General features: G+C 41.6%; 1 protein-coding gene across 1 annotated transcript in view; it reads right to left on the minus strand.

Annotated features, from left to right (window-relative positions):
* Window positions 1-13,780, minus strand: part of Apaf1 (apoptotic peptidase activating factor 1) — a 74,529-nt gene that overhangs the window by 55,399 nt on the left and 5,350 nt on the right. Inside the window, exons 4-8 of the mRNA XM_051172775.1 lie at window positions 9,812-9,995; window positions 2,802-2,914; window positions 2,541-2,672; window positions 980-1,218; window positions 489-656 (exon numbers count right to left, since the gene is read on the minus strand). Of these exons, the coding sequence (XP_051028732.1) occupies window positions 489-656; window positions 980-1,218; window positions 2,541-2,672; window positions 2,802-2,914; window positions 9,812-9,995 (836 nt within the window). The remainder of the gene's footprint in view (window positions 1-488; window positions 657-979; window positions 1,219-2,540; window positions 2,673-2,801; window positions 2,915-9,811; window positions 9,996-13,780) is intronic.

The raw sequence follows: 13,780 nt of genomic DNA on the forward strand, positions 1-13,780 counted from the left end.
AGAAGGCATCAGACAAAAGCAAATTAGGAAACGCTGGTTAAACAAACTGATTAGTGTTCTTTGAAACAAGCAAAGCTGAGCTGCTGATACAGACAGCTTAGGGTAAAGCACCTGCCTGATATGCTTGCAGCCTTGGGCTTAATTCCCATTAAAGACAAACACAAGAATTTTCACAAATTGGAGGACATTAGGGAGATGACAAATAGGGAAATCAATGTTGTCATTATCAGATGGTTCATAGGATCCTGAACTGGATCTGGACCATAGAAAGAACACTGGTAGAGAAGGTGGAAAAATTCAAATAAACTTGTGGATTAGCTTATAATGCTGCCTCAGTGGGGATTTTCTGGTTTTGATAATTGTATTATAGTTATGCAAAAGTTATGCAATAAGGGAAACAAGGCAAACGTTTACACAGAGAAAGTCTTTGTATATCAAAGTCTAAAATGGTTTCAAAAGTAAAAAGACATGTGAGGACATTTAAGTACCTGAAGCTGACTTCGGTTCTTCTCTGTAAGAAAGTCTACCTGAAGATCATGTAAATAGTAACAAAACGACTTTCCGTTTCGATCACAGAATAAAAGAGACTTGTTGACAAACTCCTGCAGGATGTCTTCAACTTCTTCAGTCTCCAAGTCCCAGAGAACACATAACACCTGGGAACCGTTGCAAGCATTTAATAGACCACGAAAGAACCCTGAGGAGGCAGTACTGGGGACAAGCGTCTTGACCAATACACCACTCTTAGAATGGTCTTAAGAAGTTCAGCTAGTCTTTAAGATAAAAAGAGAAACTGCATGGTTCTCTGGCTTCCCTAGCACTTCTTGAGAATTAAGTAACTCACAAGCTCAACACAGACAGCCTTTTCAGAGACTAGGAGCGGAGTGACTCTGGCACCCTCACCTAGCAACCACAGTTCAGTCAGCAAAGCTCACATGCCATAATACCCAATGAAAAGGAGTGCTGGCCAGTGCGTTACCTTCGTAGGCACCTTGACATCTTTCTGGAGGATGGACAGATCGGTGTAATAGTCTTTGATATCTTCTCTGAGCATTTCAACACTTATAGACATGGCTTCATCCAGAGCCTCATAATCGTAAGATGAAGATTTCCTTATTCTCTTAAACTGCTTATTCTGAAGTTGTCTGAGGTAGTACACCCAGCGATTGGGAAAATCACGTAAAAGTGCACCAATTAAAGACACTACAAGAGGAGACCCTGGGGGAGAGGTGATTATGTCAGTACCATCTTATTTTAAAATCACCAGTGAACCATTTATTTACATTTTTTAATATCTCCCTCCCTACTCTCTCTGAGTGTGAAGCGGCAGGTATGTGGGTGTGCAGAGGATGTAGGAGAGTGTGTGAGTGCGTGAGTGTGGGCGCTGTGAGTGTACGAAGGTTAGAGGACAGCTTGTAGGAGTCCTGTTCTGCCTTTCCATGCAAACTCTGAGGATGAACCTCAGGCCGTCAGGCTTAGCGGTTTCCATCTTTACCCAACTAAGCCATCTCACCAGCATAAGAAACAATTTTTAGTCATGTTATCCAAGGCCTTAGAACATTCTTAGCTCCTGGTTTACTTTACTTCAGGGTATACCTTCCAAGGAAATCATGAGAAATAAGGCAGATTTCCCTCACAGATACTCATTACTATATCATTAGCTGTGTTTGCATTATTCTTTCTGCCCAATCCCTCTGCTAGGTGGCTATCCACACTTGAGTCACGCCTACGCAATGAAGTCCAGGGAGAGTCGCACAGGCTGAACACAGGGAAGAGCTCCTGAAGGGTGCCACTCTGACGGCAACACTGGAACTGTCCTCCCTCCTAAAACTTAGCAATGTGCCTCTTGTATGTATGTTTCCCTGATTTCTGTGAGCTGCCTAAACCAATTAAGCAGATTTGAGGAGGGGGTTTCTAGCCGCTGAGTCAGAAGCATGGGTACAACTGCCTAGGGCTTGGAAGTAGAGAGATCCTCATGGGAACTGACACCCCAACCTGCAGGAAGGACACTTTTTCCATGTAAACCATGTAACAATTAACTAAGGGGATACGCAGCTTGTGAATACCGCAGAACTGGTTACTCACGTGCTGTCTGGTAAATATAGCTACACATGTGCTGTCAGTCATCTGTGCTGTCGAAGTTTAGTAAGAGAAACTAAGGCTGACATTGCAGGCTTTGTTTCCCTCCATGTCTTCAGACAAGTTAAAAGTTTTATTCCACAAATAAAAACTTCCAAACTGAAACGTTAATTTTATAAAATTCCAAAGCAATTTTTAAATGATGTTCATAATATTTTTCACTGTTTGACAGCAAAGGTCTTAACCTCATTTCATCTTTCTCATTAACTTGCTCTTTAACATATGGTGAGTACATGTGACAATATTTAAAGAGTTAATAAATACCACGTGTACTCACTTAGGGAATATTAAAAACTATGAAACAGGTTTTGGTGTCCATGTTCTGAGTTACCAGACTCAGCTTACTTATAAAGAGAGCATCGGCATTTCCACAACACCCCCTCACACACAAGCAACCATACCTTTGCATTCTTGGATAATACTGTGAGCCTCCACAGGCAGATCTTCTTTCTTCATGTTAACAAAAAGCGACAGGATTTCAAGCCCTTTCTCTTTCCCCAGACCACTCTCCACAGGCACAACATACTTAGGGCCTGAAACAAAATCATAACACAAGGTAAACAAGTTGTTATGTCACAGGTGTACACGTACTGAATGAAACAATGATTTATAAATTTGGTAATTTTACTGTAGTACTAAAAAGTAAATTGAAAAATCCTTACCCATTACTGAATCTGTAACACTCTTATCTCTGGTTGTAAGAAGAATCTGACACTGATTGTCAAAAGCTTTTAACACCCAAGGATCCCAAACATCATCCAAGATCAACAGAGACCTAAGTTAAAAAAATAAAAAAAGACTACTTACACTTATTTTACACTTCCTTTAAAAATATCCTCAGACAGCCAGGCGTGGTGGCGCACGCCTTTAATCCCAGCACTCAGAAGGCAGAGGCAGGCGGATCTCTGTGAGTTTGAGGCCAGCCTGGTCTACAAAGTGAGTACAGGACACAGAGGGGAAAAAATAAATTCTGAGGCAGGCGGATCTCTGTGAGTTTGAGGCCAGCCTGGTCTACAAAGTGAGTACAGGACACAGAGGGGAAAAAATAAATTCTGAGACAAGAGTAAGCTGACTGACTAGAAATTTCTTCCATGTATCTCCATGAACAAGAAGAGTCAGGGACTCTATTTTATGCTATTTAATATTCCCTAAGTGAGTACACGTGGTATTTATTAACTCTTTAAATATTGTCACATGTACTCACCATATGTTAAAGAGTACCTTAATGAGAAAGGTGAAATGAGGTTAAGACCTTTGCTGTCAAACAGTGAAAATTATTATGAACATCATTTAAAAACTGCTTTGGAATTTTATAAAATTTTAGTATGAGGAATTGTGGTGGTTTGAATAACCCTGGTCCCCCACATGCTCAGTCCCCAGTTGGTGAACTGTCTGGAAAGGATTAGGAGGTATGGCCTTGTTGGAGAAGGCATGTCACTAGAAACAGACATTAAGATTTCTTTTTTTTTTTTTTTTTGGTTTTTTGAGACAGGGTTTCTCTGTGTAGCCTTTGCTGTCCTGGACTCTCTCTTTGTAGAGCAGGGTGGCCTCAAACTCAAAGCAATCCGCCTGCTTCTGTCTCCCAAGTGCTGGGATTAAAGGCGTGTGCCACCATGCCTGGGGACTTTGAGGTTTCAAAAGCCCATGCCAGGGTAAGTGTCTTGTTCTCTGCCTGCTGCCCGTGGATCGGGATGCAAAGCTGTCATCTACTCCTCCAGTGAGTGCCATGCCTGTCTGCCTCCTGCCATGATGACCATGGACAAACCCTCTGAAAGTGTAAGTAAGCCTCCAATTAAATGCTTTCTTTTATAGCAGCTGCCTTGGCCATGGTATTGCTTCACAACAACAGAATAGTAAGTAGGACAGAAGTCAAGGTTGGCAACCATACCAAAACAAAAAAAGTATACACGCATATACATATACAAAATAAATTTACATAAAGAACAACTGGAAAGATGGCTCAGCAGTTAAAAGAACTGGGCACTCCTAGAGAGGAACCAGGTTTGGCTCCCAGAACTCATAGGGCAGCTAACAACAGTCTGTATTCCCAGCTCCAGGGAATCCAAAGCCCTCTTCCACCTTCCACAGGCACCAAGCACACCCATCCTGCACATACACATGCGCAGGCAAAATACTAATACACGTAAAACAATAAAGATTTCTTTAAAAAAAAAAAAAAGAAAAACAGAAGGTTGGCACAGAGGGGTAAAACAGCAAACAGTGCACACTCTAACACAGCTTCCTAGGCCAGTAAGGAAACAAACCACAAGGTAAGCTCTGGCTATGGAGAAGACGGTGGAGCCGGGCGTGGTGGCGCACACCTTTAATCCCAGCACTCAGGAGGCAGAGGCAGGCGGATCGCTGTGAGTTCAAGGCCAGCCTGGTCTACAAAGCGAGTTCAGGACAGCCAAGGCTACACAGAGAAACCCTGTCTCTAAAACTAAAAAAAAAAAAAAAAAGACGGTGGTCGGCAGCCCTGTCACCTGTGGAGAGGCAGGAACCCTTGGCCTGTGTATGCCCAAGGAGACTGAGGGTACCCAGACAGCAGCTGCCTCTTTTTCGCCTGTGGTTTGCTGCCAGACAGAACTGACACCTGTGACAGGGGTATGCAGTTCCTTCCTGTCCCTGACTCCAACACAAAACACAACGCTGTTTGCTTTTTCTACTTTTCCACACTTAGAAGATTTGCTTAATTTGGAAGTTTGCCACTCCTCAGAGCACAAACTGGGAGGCCTCTGGAGCAGCACCAGGCTGCTAAGTTTGCTGGGGCCAGCAGAGGCAGTCTGTGCTCCAAGAAAAAAACTTCTACAGTGAACATACCCATAATGCTAACAGCTGACCCCACATGTGGCACCAAGCCACACAGCGGAAAACATAATGGACTCCAGATGTGCCTCACTACCCATCTGGAGACCTGAAAGACTAGAGAATCCAGAAGAGGCTTCTCCAATCCCTATCTTTTTTTAAATGTTTATTTATTTATTACGTATACAGTGCTCTGCCTCATGTACACCTGCACACCAGAAGAGGGCATTAGATCACATTATAGACAGTTGTGAGCCACCATGTGGTTTCTGGGAATTGAACTCAGGACCTCTGGAAGAGCAGACAGTGCTCTTAACCTCTGAGCCATCTCTCCAGCCCCTACCAGTCCCTATCTTAATCCCTGTAGAAACCATAGTCTAGTATTAATTCTTTAAAGTCTATTATGTCATCATATCCCTTTTTTTTTTTTTTAACCCCACTAACTTATTCACTTTACATCCTGACTGCAGGATTCCCTGGAACTGAATTAGACTGTTGTTAGCTGCCCCCATGCTCCCCTCCCAGTCCAGTCCTCACACCCTCCCCCCCTCTCCTCCCAGTCCAGTCCTCACCCCTGTCCCCATGCTTCCCCTCCATCATCTCAGAGAAGTATTCCTCTTATTTTTATCTAATTTTATTTATAAAATTTTATTTTGTAATGGGGTTTTTAACTTTTCTTTCTCTTCATATTTCTTTGTCTCTAATTTATTTGTTACTTCCCCTTTCTCTGAACCTTCCTTGATTAATTCTTTGAAGTCCATTATTTATTTTTACTAATTTTGAATTTCAAAGTTTATTCTATGTTACTTTTACTTTTGTATTCTTTTCTCTGGTTACTGGGTGTGGAAGTTACCTGTGATGGACTTTTACTGTATTTTGTACGTAGTTGGGTTTGGTGGTGGTGGTGGTGGTGTGGTATACTGCCTTCCCTTCTCCTGGAGGCATGGGGATTGAACCCTTACCAGAAAGCTACTCAGGAAGACCCTGTAAAACCTAAAACCCAACAGATGTGCAACTCACAACACAAAAACACAAGAAACATGAAAGAGCAAAGTAATATGACTCCTCCAAAAGCTCATAACTCTTTAATAATTATGCAAAAACATTGAAATGGTTGAAATCTAAAGAATTTAAGTTTTCAAAACAATCAGTGGCCTCAGAAAGAATTCAAATAAACAGAGAAAAGAAACAAAGACATCAATTCCAGATTTAGATGAAAAAAGTCTACCACCTGAATGACAAATCCAGCAAAGAGAAACTTGGGGAGGAAAGAGGGGATCAACCAATCAAACTAAATGGACTAGACCAGGTAAAAGAAAGAATATCAGAAATGAATACAAGGTTGAAGAATGATTATATTTGAACAGCAATTTTTAAAAAAAAACAATCATAACCACAGCAATAAGCACCTCCAGGACATAACTAAGAGACTGGAGGCTAAGGATGTATCTCAGTTGCCTCGCATGCACAAAGCTCCTGATTCAATTCCCAGTTCCACATAAGGTGGGCACCATGCCACACACCTCTTATCCCACCACCTAGGAGGTGGAGGCAGGAGATTAGAAGTTCAAGGTTTTCTCGGCTACACAGTTAAGTTCAAGGCTAGCCTGTACTATATGACACTCTGTCTTTAAAAAAAAGAAAGAAAAAGAAAGAAAGAGGAAAGGAGGAAAGAAAGAATAGAATTAACTTATGGTTATATAGTTTTGAAAGCGTGAAAGAAGATATAGACTAAAGGCATAGAAAACATATTCCATAAAATTATAGCAGAAACTTTCCCAAATCTAGGTGGGAGAGGGTGGACATCTAAGCATTTACACCTATAAACAAACAAACAGAAAGCCCTTTCCAGATCGTATTATACCTATTAAAATGTCAAAAGTACAGAAGGAAGCAAGTCCGATGATAAGGATATTGGCATGGTTTGCCTAGCATGTGTGAAGTCCTGGATTTGATCTCCAGCACAGCATACACCATGCATGATGGTACAGTCTTGTAATCCTAGCACTTAAGTGGAGGGTCAGACGTTCAAGGTCATCCTCGCTACACAGTGGATCTGAGGCCAGCCTGAGCTACATGAAAAAAAAAAACCTACTGGAAGCTGCAAGAGACGGGTACCAAGTCAGTAAAAGGAAACCAACCAAAATAACTACAGGCCTTTCATCAGAATAACTTAAAGGCCAGGACAGCATGAACTGATTTATTTTAAGCCCTGAAATAAAATAACCACCAACAGAGATTGCTATATGCATCAACATTATTTCTAAAACCAAATAAAGAAAAAAAAAAGATCTTTCATGATAAACACAAACTAAAACAATCCATGACCATTAGGCCAGTTGTGAAAGATACTAAAGAAATACTACACATAAAAGAAAAAAAATATATATATCATATATATATATAAACTATGACAGCTTAGGAGAGAACAAACTTCATTATGAGAATAAACAAAAGAGAATTAGGGGAAAATATCAAACTATATTAATTTGGTAACCCAGCAAGCCTTCAATATAAAGAAAGAAGAAATTACTACATACCACTTACTAGTAGCCAAAAAGTGGTCTTGATTCTTCAATTAAAGACATAAATTGCTGAATGGACCAAAAACCAACATCTAGCTCTTTTCTATCGACAAGAAATTCCCTTACTGGTAAAGACACACACACAAACTGAACATAATAGTCCAAGCAATCAGAGCCTCCTTCAGGTCCCAGCATCGGCTCCCGGCCTTTGACTCGGAACCTCGAAGCTCTGCTTCAGCATCCTGCAGGCACTGCAGCCTGCTCTTTGCTCCCCCGTGAGCACCCAGCTGCGCGCCGAGCTTCTTGTGAAGAGCACATCACTTTTTTCTTAAGCCAGCTCACCCAGCCTGAATGTTTTCATTGTTGGCATTCAAACTGGTTGCTTTAGATATCCCCTTCTTCCTCTTCTATTCTCGTCTGTGCTGTGTTGATCGTCTTTCCAGCTGACACTCGACCAGTGAGTTTTGTTCTTTTACATGTTTTCATGAGAGAGCTATCTTTTCGCATCTGCCTTAAGAATCTGTCTTGTGGGCTGGAGAGATGGCTCAGAGGTTAAGAGCACCGGCTGCTCTTCCAGAGGTCCTGAGTTCAATTCCCAGCAACCACATGGTGGCTCACAGCCATCTGTACTGAGATCTGGTGCCCTCTTCTGGCCTATAGGCACATATGCAGGCAGAGCACCGTATACATAATAAATAAATCTTAAAAGAAAAAAAAAGAACCTGTCTTGTAAATTAGTGCTAATTAAGTCATTTCATTCAGAAAGACTTTATTTGTCCTTTATTTCTGAAAAACAGCATTTCTAAGCAAAGTTTTTTGTTTGTTTGTTTGTTTTTGTTGCTGCTGCTTTTATTTTCCAGACAGGTCTCTCTATGTATCCTTGGCTGGCCTGAAACTTGTTCTGTAGACCAGGCTGGCTTTGAACTCATAAAAATCCACCTCCCAAGTATTGGCATAAAGATGTGTGCCACCACCACCCAGCTGGAAAGTGTATGTGTGTGTGTGTGCTTTTTCTAATAATAACTTATTTATTCTTATTTTATGTACATTGGTGTTTTGTCTGCATGTATGTCTGTGTGAGGGTATCAGAGCCCCTGGAGCCAGACTTACAGTTATGAGCTGCCATGTGGGTGCTCAAAATTGGGCTGGGTCTTTTGGAAGAGTAGCCAGTGCTCTTAACTGCTAAGCCATTTCTTAACCCCTAAAGCGCTCTCCAATAAGTTCCAGGACAATAAGGCTATGTAGAGAAGCCCTGTCTCACAGATAAAAAATAAAAAATTCTGGACACTTGTGGGCATCTCCGTAACAACGATTTTAGGGTATGGTGGTTTGAGTGAGAATGGTCCCGTTAGTGCAACTGTCTGTGAAGGATTAGGAGGTGTGGCCTGTGAAGGAGGTATTTCACTAGAAGCCATCTGTTGGGTTTCAAATTGTAAATGCCAGTGTACCTCTGTTTCCTGTTTTGGGTTCAAGAGGTGAGATCTCAGCTATTCCTGCTGGCATGCCTTTACTCTGCCATCATGGGCTCTAACTTTCTGAAACTGTAAACACAAAAAGAAACTCTCTTCTACAAATCACCTTGGTCACAGCAACAGAAAAGTGACTAAGAGCATGACTGCTGCAGCATCTGAGATGCAGCACAAGTGGCACGACCATTGGGGTCTGCTAGGCACTAGCCTGGCCAAACGAACTACAAGCTGCAGGGTCTGTAAGACAGCCTGCACCACAGTAATAAGGCAGAGAGCTAGAGAGGAAGGCACCTCCTCACGTGCACACAAAGGGACACACGCACACACACAGTTGTCAGGCCAGTGGGATGACCTAGACCTGACTTCAACTCCCAGAATTCATGGCAGAAAGAAAGAACCAGACAAACACACAAACACACACACACACACACACACACACACACACAATGCATTTTAAAGCATAATAAATAATAACACAAAATAAACCCTTTTAGCAAGCATGTGGCCCAGTGGTAGAACACGTGCATAACATGGATTAGGCTGCGGGTTCAATTCCCAGCCCCACAAAATAAGAAACCCTTCCTTCTTTCCTTTCTCAGTCTTTATCTTATTTTTTTTTTCCTTATTCTATGTTTATCCAGTAGAAGCAGTAAAGACCATAGCCAACTATAAATTGTAATTCTCAAAACCCTACAATGGCATTTAGGAAGCAATGTAATAAATAAGGGGCAAATATGAGCCATTCAGAGCAATGGCTTCCTGTTTTTAAAGTGTAAGAGAGAAGAGCAGGAAAGCACTGGCTCTAGGGCAGGGCATGTTGCTCTCAGAGTGTCAGGAAGGTCTCGTACACTGTGTCCATTTCACCATCCATACCTTGGGTGCTTGCGCAGCATCAGAACGCGGAGACGGTCCTTAGCCTCCTCAATATTAAGCGGCAGCCTTTGAGAAAAACTCCCATCTTGATCCAACCGTGTACAAAGATTCTGCAGTTTCATGAGAAGCCCAGATTTGTCTTGTTTTCCAACTGAAACCCAATGTACACCCCCTGGGAAACAACCTGATAAGGGAAAGCAGAGTAACTGTAAGGCCTCTGAACAAGGTCCCTCTGAACTGTCTTACTGCTAAGTATCAAATGCATGCCAAGCTTTTACCTTATAACTTTGTCTTCTCTTGAGTCAAGCTATACATTTTGATAGGAGTTAATTGCTGAACTACAAACCAGAAATACTGAAACTTAAGATTTTAACTTAGGACTCTATCTGAGGCTTTCAGGTAAGTGTTTTTGTGCTTTGCCAAGCATATTTTCATAATCTTTGTTCCCAGCAACCAGTGCCTTATAATGGCTGTTCTTACCATCAGTGCTCTAGACATATGGGGCTGAGTTACTGTTTGTTGTAAGGGACTTTCCCGTGTATACTAGGATGATTAACAGCCCTCTGGTCCCCACTCTGGGACACTTAGTAGGACTCTCCTTATCAGTACTGACAACCAAAAATATCCTCAAACACTGTGAATACCCCTATCAGGTGTTGAGGTACATTGTATGAACGCGTGTCTCTGTAGGGTCAACTGTTAGTTAGCCAATCGTGGTATTGTTATTTCTATGGCCCATCACCCCACCTTATATTTTATAAACATCCGTCCTTTCTCACTTGCCTATTGGATGTAATACAAAGCTGACAGCCAAAAGCTGGGCAGGCAATGGAAGGCAGAACTTCTGGGAGAGAGGGTCCCTAGGAGGAAGCAAAGGTTGCTGGGAGATTCGCCAGCTAGACAGGAACAGAGAAGTAAAGCTGGCCCCGTGGCAGGAAACAGTGCCAGAAGTAGTCGGGTTAAGCTACAAAGCTGGCTGGAAATCTGCTCAGCCCAAACACCTATGCTTTAAAATATTAAAAAGCCTAAATCGGATGATGGTGGCGCACGCCTTTAATCCCAGCACTTGGGAGACAGAGGCAGGTGGATCACTGTGAGTTCGAGGCCAGCCTGATCTACAAAGCAAGTCCAGGACAGCCAGGGCTACACAGAGAAACCCTGCCTGGGGGGGAGGTGGGGAGGGGAGAAAAGAAAGAAAAGAAAACGCCTGTGTCACTGTTTATACCACTGGCAGGTCTATAAGTCCTGCTATAATAGAGGGTGAATTGAGAGCAAATTGACCCCAAGGCTGAAGAGATGGCTCAGTGGTTTAGAGAGCTAGCTGTTCTTACAGAGGACCCATGTATGAGTCATAGCATCCATATGGCAGCTCATAATCTTTCTTAACTCCACTTCCAGAGGATCTGACTCCCTCTTCTGCCTCTGAGGGGCAGACATGTGGTGTACACACACACATAAAATAGAGATAAAAAAAAAAAAAAAAAAAAAAAAAAAAAAAAAAAAAAGAACAAACAGGCTGGAGAGATGGCTCAGAGGTTAAGAGCACTGCCTGTTCTTCCAAAGGTCCTGAGTTCAATTCCCAGTAACCACATGGTGGCTCACAACCATCTGTAATGAGATCTAGTGCCATCTTCTGGTCTCACATGCAGGCAGAGTACTACATAAATAAATAATAAATAAATAAATCTTTTAAAAAAAAAAGAACAAACAACATCCATGAACACGTAACTCGTTCACTAGGGTTCTGAAGTGTGGCTCCATTGCTTACTAGCTACGCACTTCTGGCACGTCATTTCACGTTGTTCTCATCTGTTATACTGGAATGAGAGTACTCTACTGACTGACTGCTGCTAAAAGAAATTTAAAATATAAAATGTGGTAGGTATATGGCACAATATGCCTTTAATCCTGGCACTCAGGGGATCAGAGGCAGAAAGATCTCTCTATGAGTTCAAGGTCAGCCTGGTCTACATAATGAGATGTATTTCAAAACATAAATAAGCCAGGAGTGGTAGTGCATACCTTTAATCCAGCACTCAGGAGGCAAAGGCAGGTGGATCTCTGTGAGTTTGAGGCCACCTTGGTCTACAAAGGGAGTCCAAGACAGCCAGGGCTACACAGAGAAACCGTGTCTCGGGAAAAAGAAAAATTCAGGAGACTGGCAAATGAAGACAGCTTTTATTTCTTTTGCTGCTGTTCTGTTTTGTGATTGAACCTACGCATTATGTGTGCTACCCAAGCATTCTACCAAGTGAGTTAATCCAGCCGTCTTATTGGCTGTTTCTGAGACAGCATCTCACTCTGCAGCCTAGGTCTGATTCAATCTCCCAATTCTCTTGCCTCAGACTCCTGAATACACCTTCACACTTCGTTTTTACTTCTTAAATTAAAAATTCTACTTTTGCCAGTGGTGCATGCCTTTAATCCCAGCACTCAGGAGACAGAGGTGGGAGGTCTCTGAATTTGAGGCCAACCTGTTCTACAGATCAAGTCCTAGGATGGCCAGTCTACACATAGAAACCTTGTCTCAAAAAACCAAATAAAAAAACTTTAAAAATTTTTTTAATTCTACTTTTATATTTAAACAAATTTATATTCTAAAAAATTATCCCAGGATTGAAAAAAAGCAAAGTATCTTAATGGAGCTACCTGGTAAACTCTTCCACATTTAAGTACCATTTTCCTAGGTTATAGCCTTCCTACCCTACATTGGGGCATTATAAGCATATGCAAGAAAAGCAAAAACCTCTAAAAGAAAGATAAACAAATAGATTAAGTGATCAAACTGACTACAAATTTACCACTACAGTACAGCATTTAATTAAACAGTAAACTGTTATCTACATTTAAGGAAGAATCTAAGCATCTTAACTATGGGCACAAGAGGGAGCAATTCAGCCTTGAATGAGGCTTATATTCACTTGGAGAAACTTATTCAAAGGAAAAACAGCCCTTATTCAGAGAGGGAAAAAAAAGAGGTCCCATTCCATTTTCACATGAGTTTTTTTCCTGCTAGAAATTAATAATCTAATAGCATCAAGGAAATCTTGGAAAAGACAGAATCAAGTAGTAGGAAGCCTATAGGAAAAGCTTCCCTGTTTTGAAAACACAGCAGAGGGCTGGCAAGACGACTCAGTGAATAAGGACCAAACTTGACAACCTCAGTTCAACCTCTGAAATCTACATGGATTTCACACAAAGAGAGACAGGGAACTTTAAGTGGTTTAAAGATGTGTTGGCATTTTCCATTTAAGTATGTATTATGTGTGTGTTTGTACATGAAACAAAGAATTAAACTTTCAAAGAAAACTAGTTTACTTAAAAGCATATAGGCAGGCAAGGAAAATCCCAGCACTTGGATCTCACAAAATCTCCAAGGGATGAGTTAAGCTCATATGTATCAATCAGTTACTAGGGTATCTGGGGCTTTCTCAAAGCCAAGCAGTTAGAAACTGGAAGATGAAAAAAAAAGAAAGAAAGAAACAGGAAGATGACTCTGTTGGTACAGTGTTTGCACAGGCATCAAACAAGAGGATCTAGATTTACTCCCTAAGAGCAATATAAAAGTCAGATGTGGCCAGGTAGAACAGGGAGTGCCTACAGTCTGTAGAGAGAGGCACAGCCCCGGGCCGGCTGCGGCTAGCCTAGCTCAGCCATGGAGCTCTAGGTTCAGTGAGACACTCTGTCTCAAAAAAAAAGTGGAAGTGGAGAGCAACAGAGGAAGATATCTATGTTGACCTCTGCTCCACCAGCATGTGTGTGTGTATACACACACACACACACACACACACACACACACACAGTGGTTAAATCATACAGTGTTTCCAAAGCCATTAGCCCTCTAAGTTGTGGAGTTTTTTAGCCCTCTAAGTTTTTATTCACTTTTAACCCCTAAAATTGAAAGTTCATCATAATATAGAGCAACTTAAGTGAAGTATTCTTTAAATATACATTTTAAAGAAAGTTCAT

This window comes from Acomys russatus, chromosome 31 (assembly GCF_903995435.1).
Source record: "Acomys russatus chromosome 31, mAcoRus1.1, whole genome shotgun sequence".
NCBI lineage: Eukaryota > Metazoa > Chordata > Mammalia > Rodentia > Muridae > Acomys > Acomys russatus.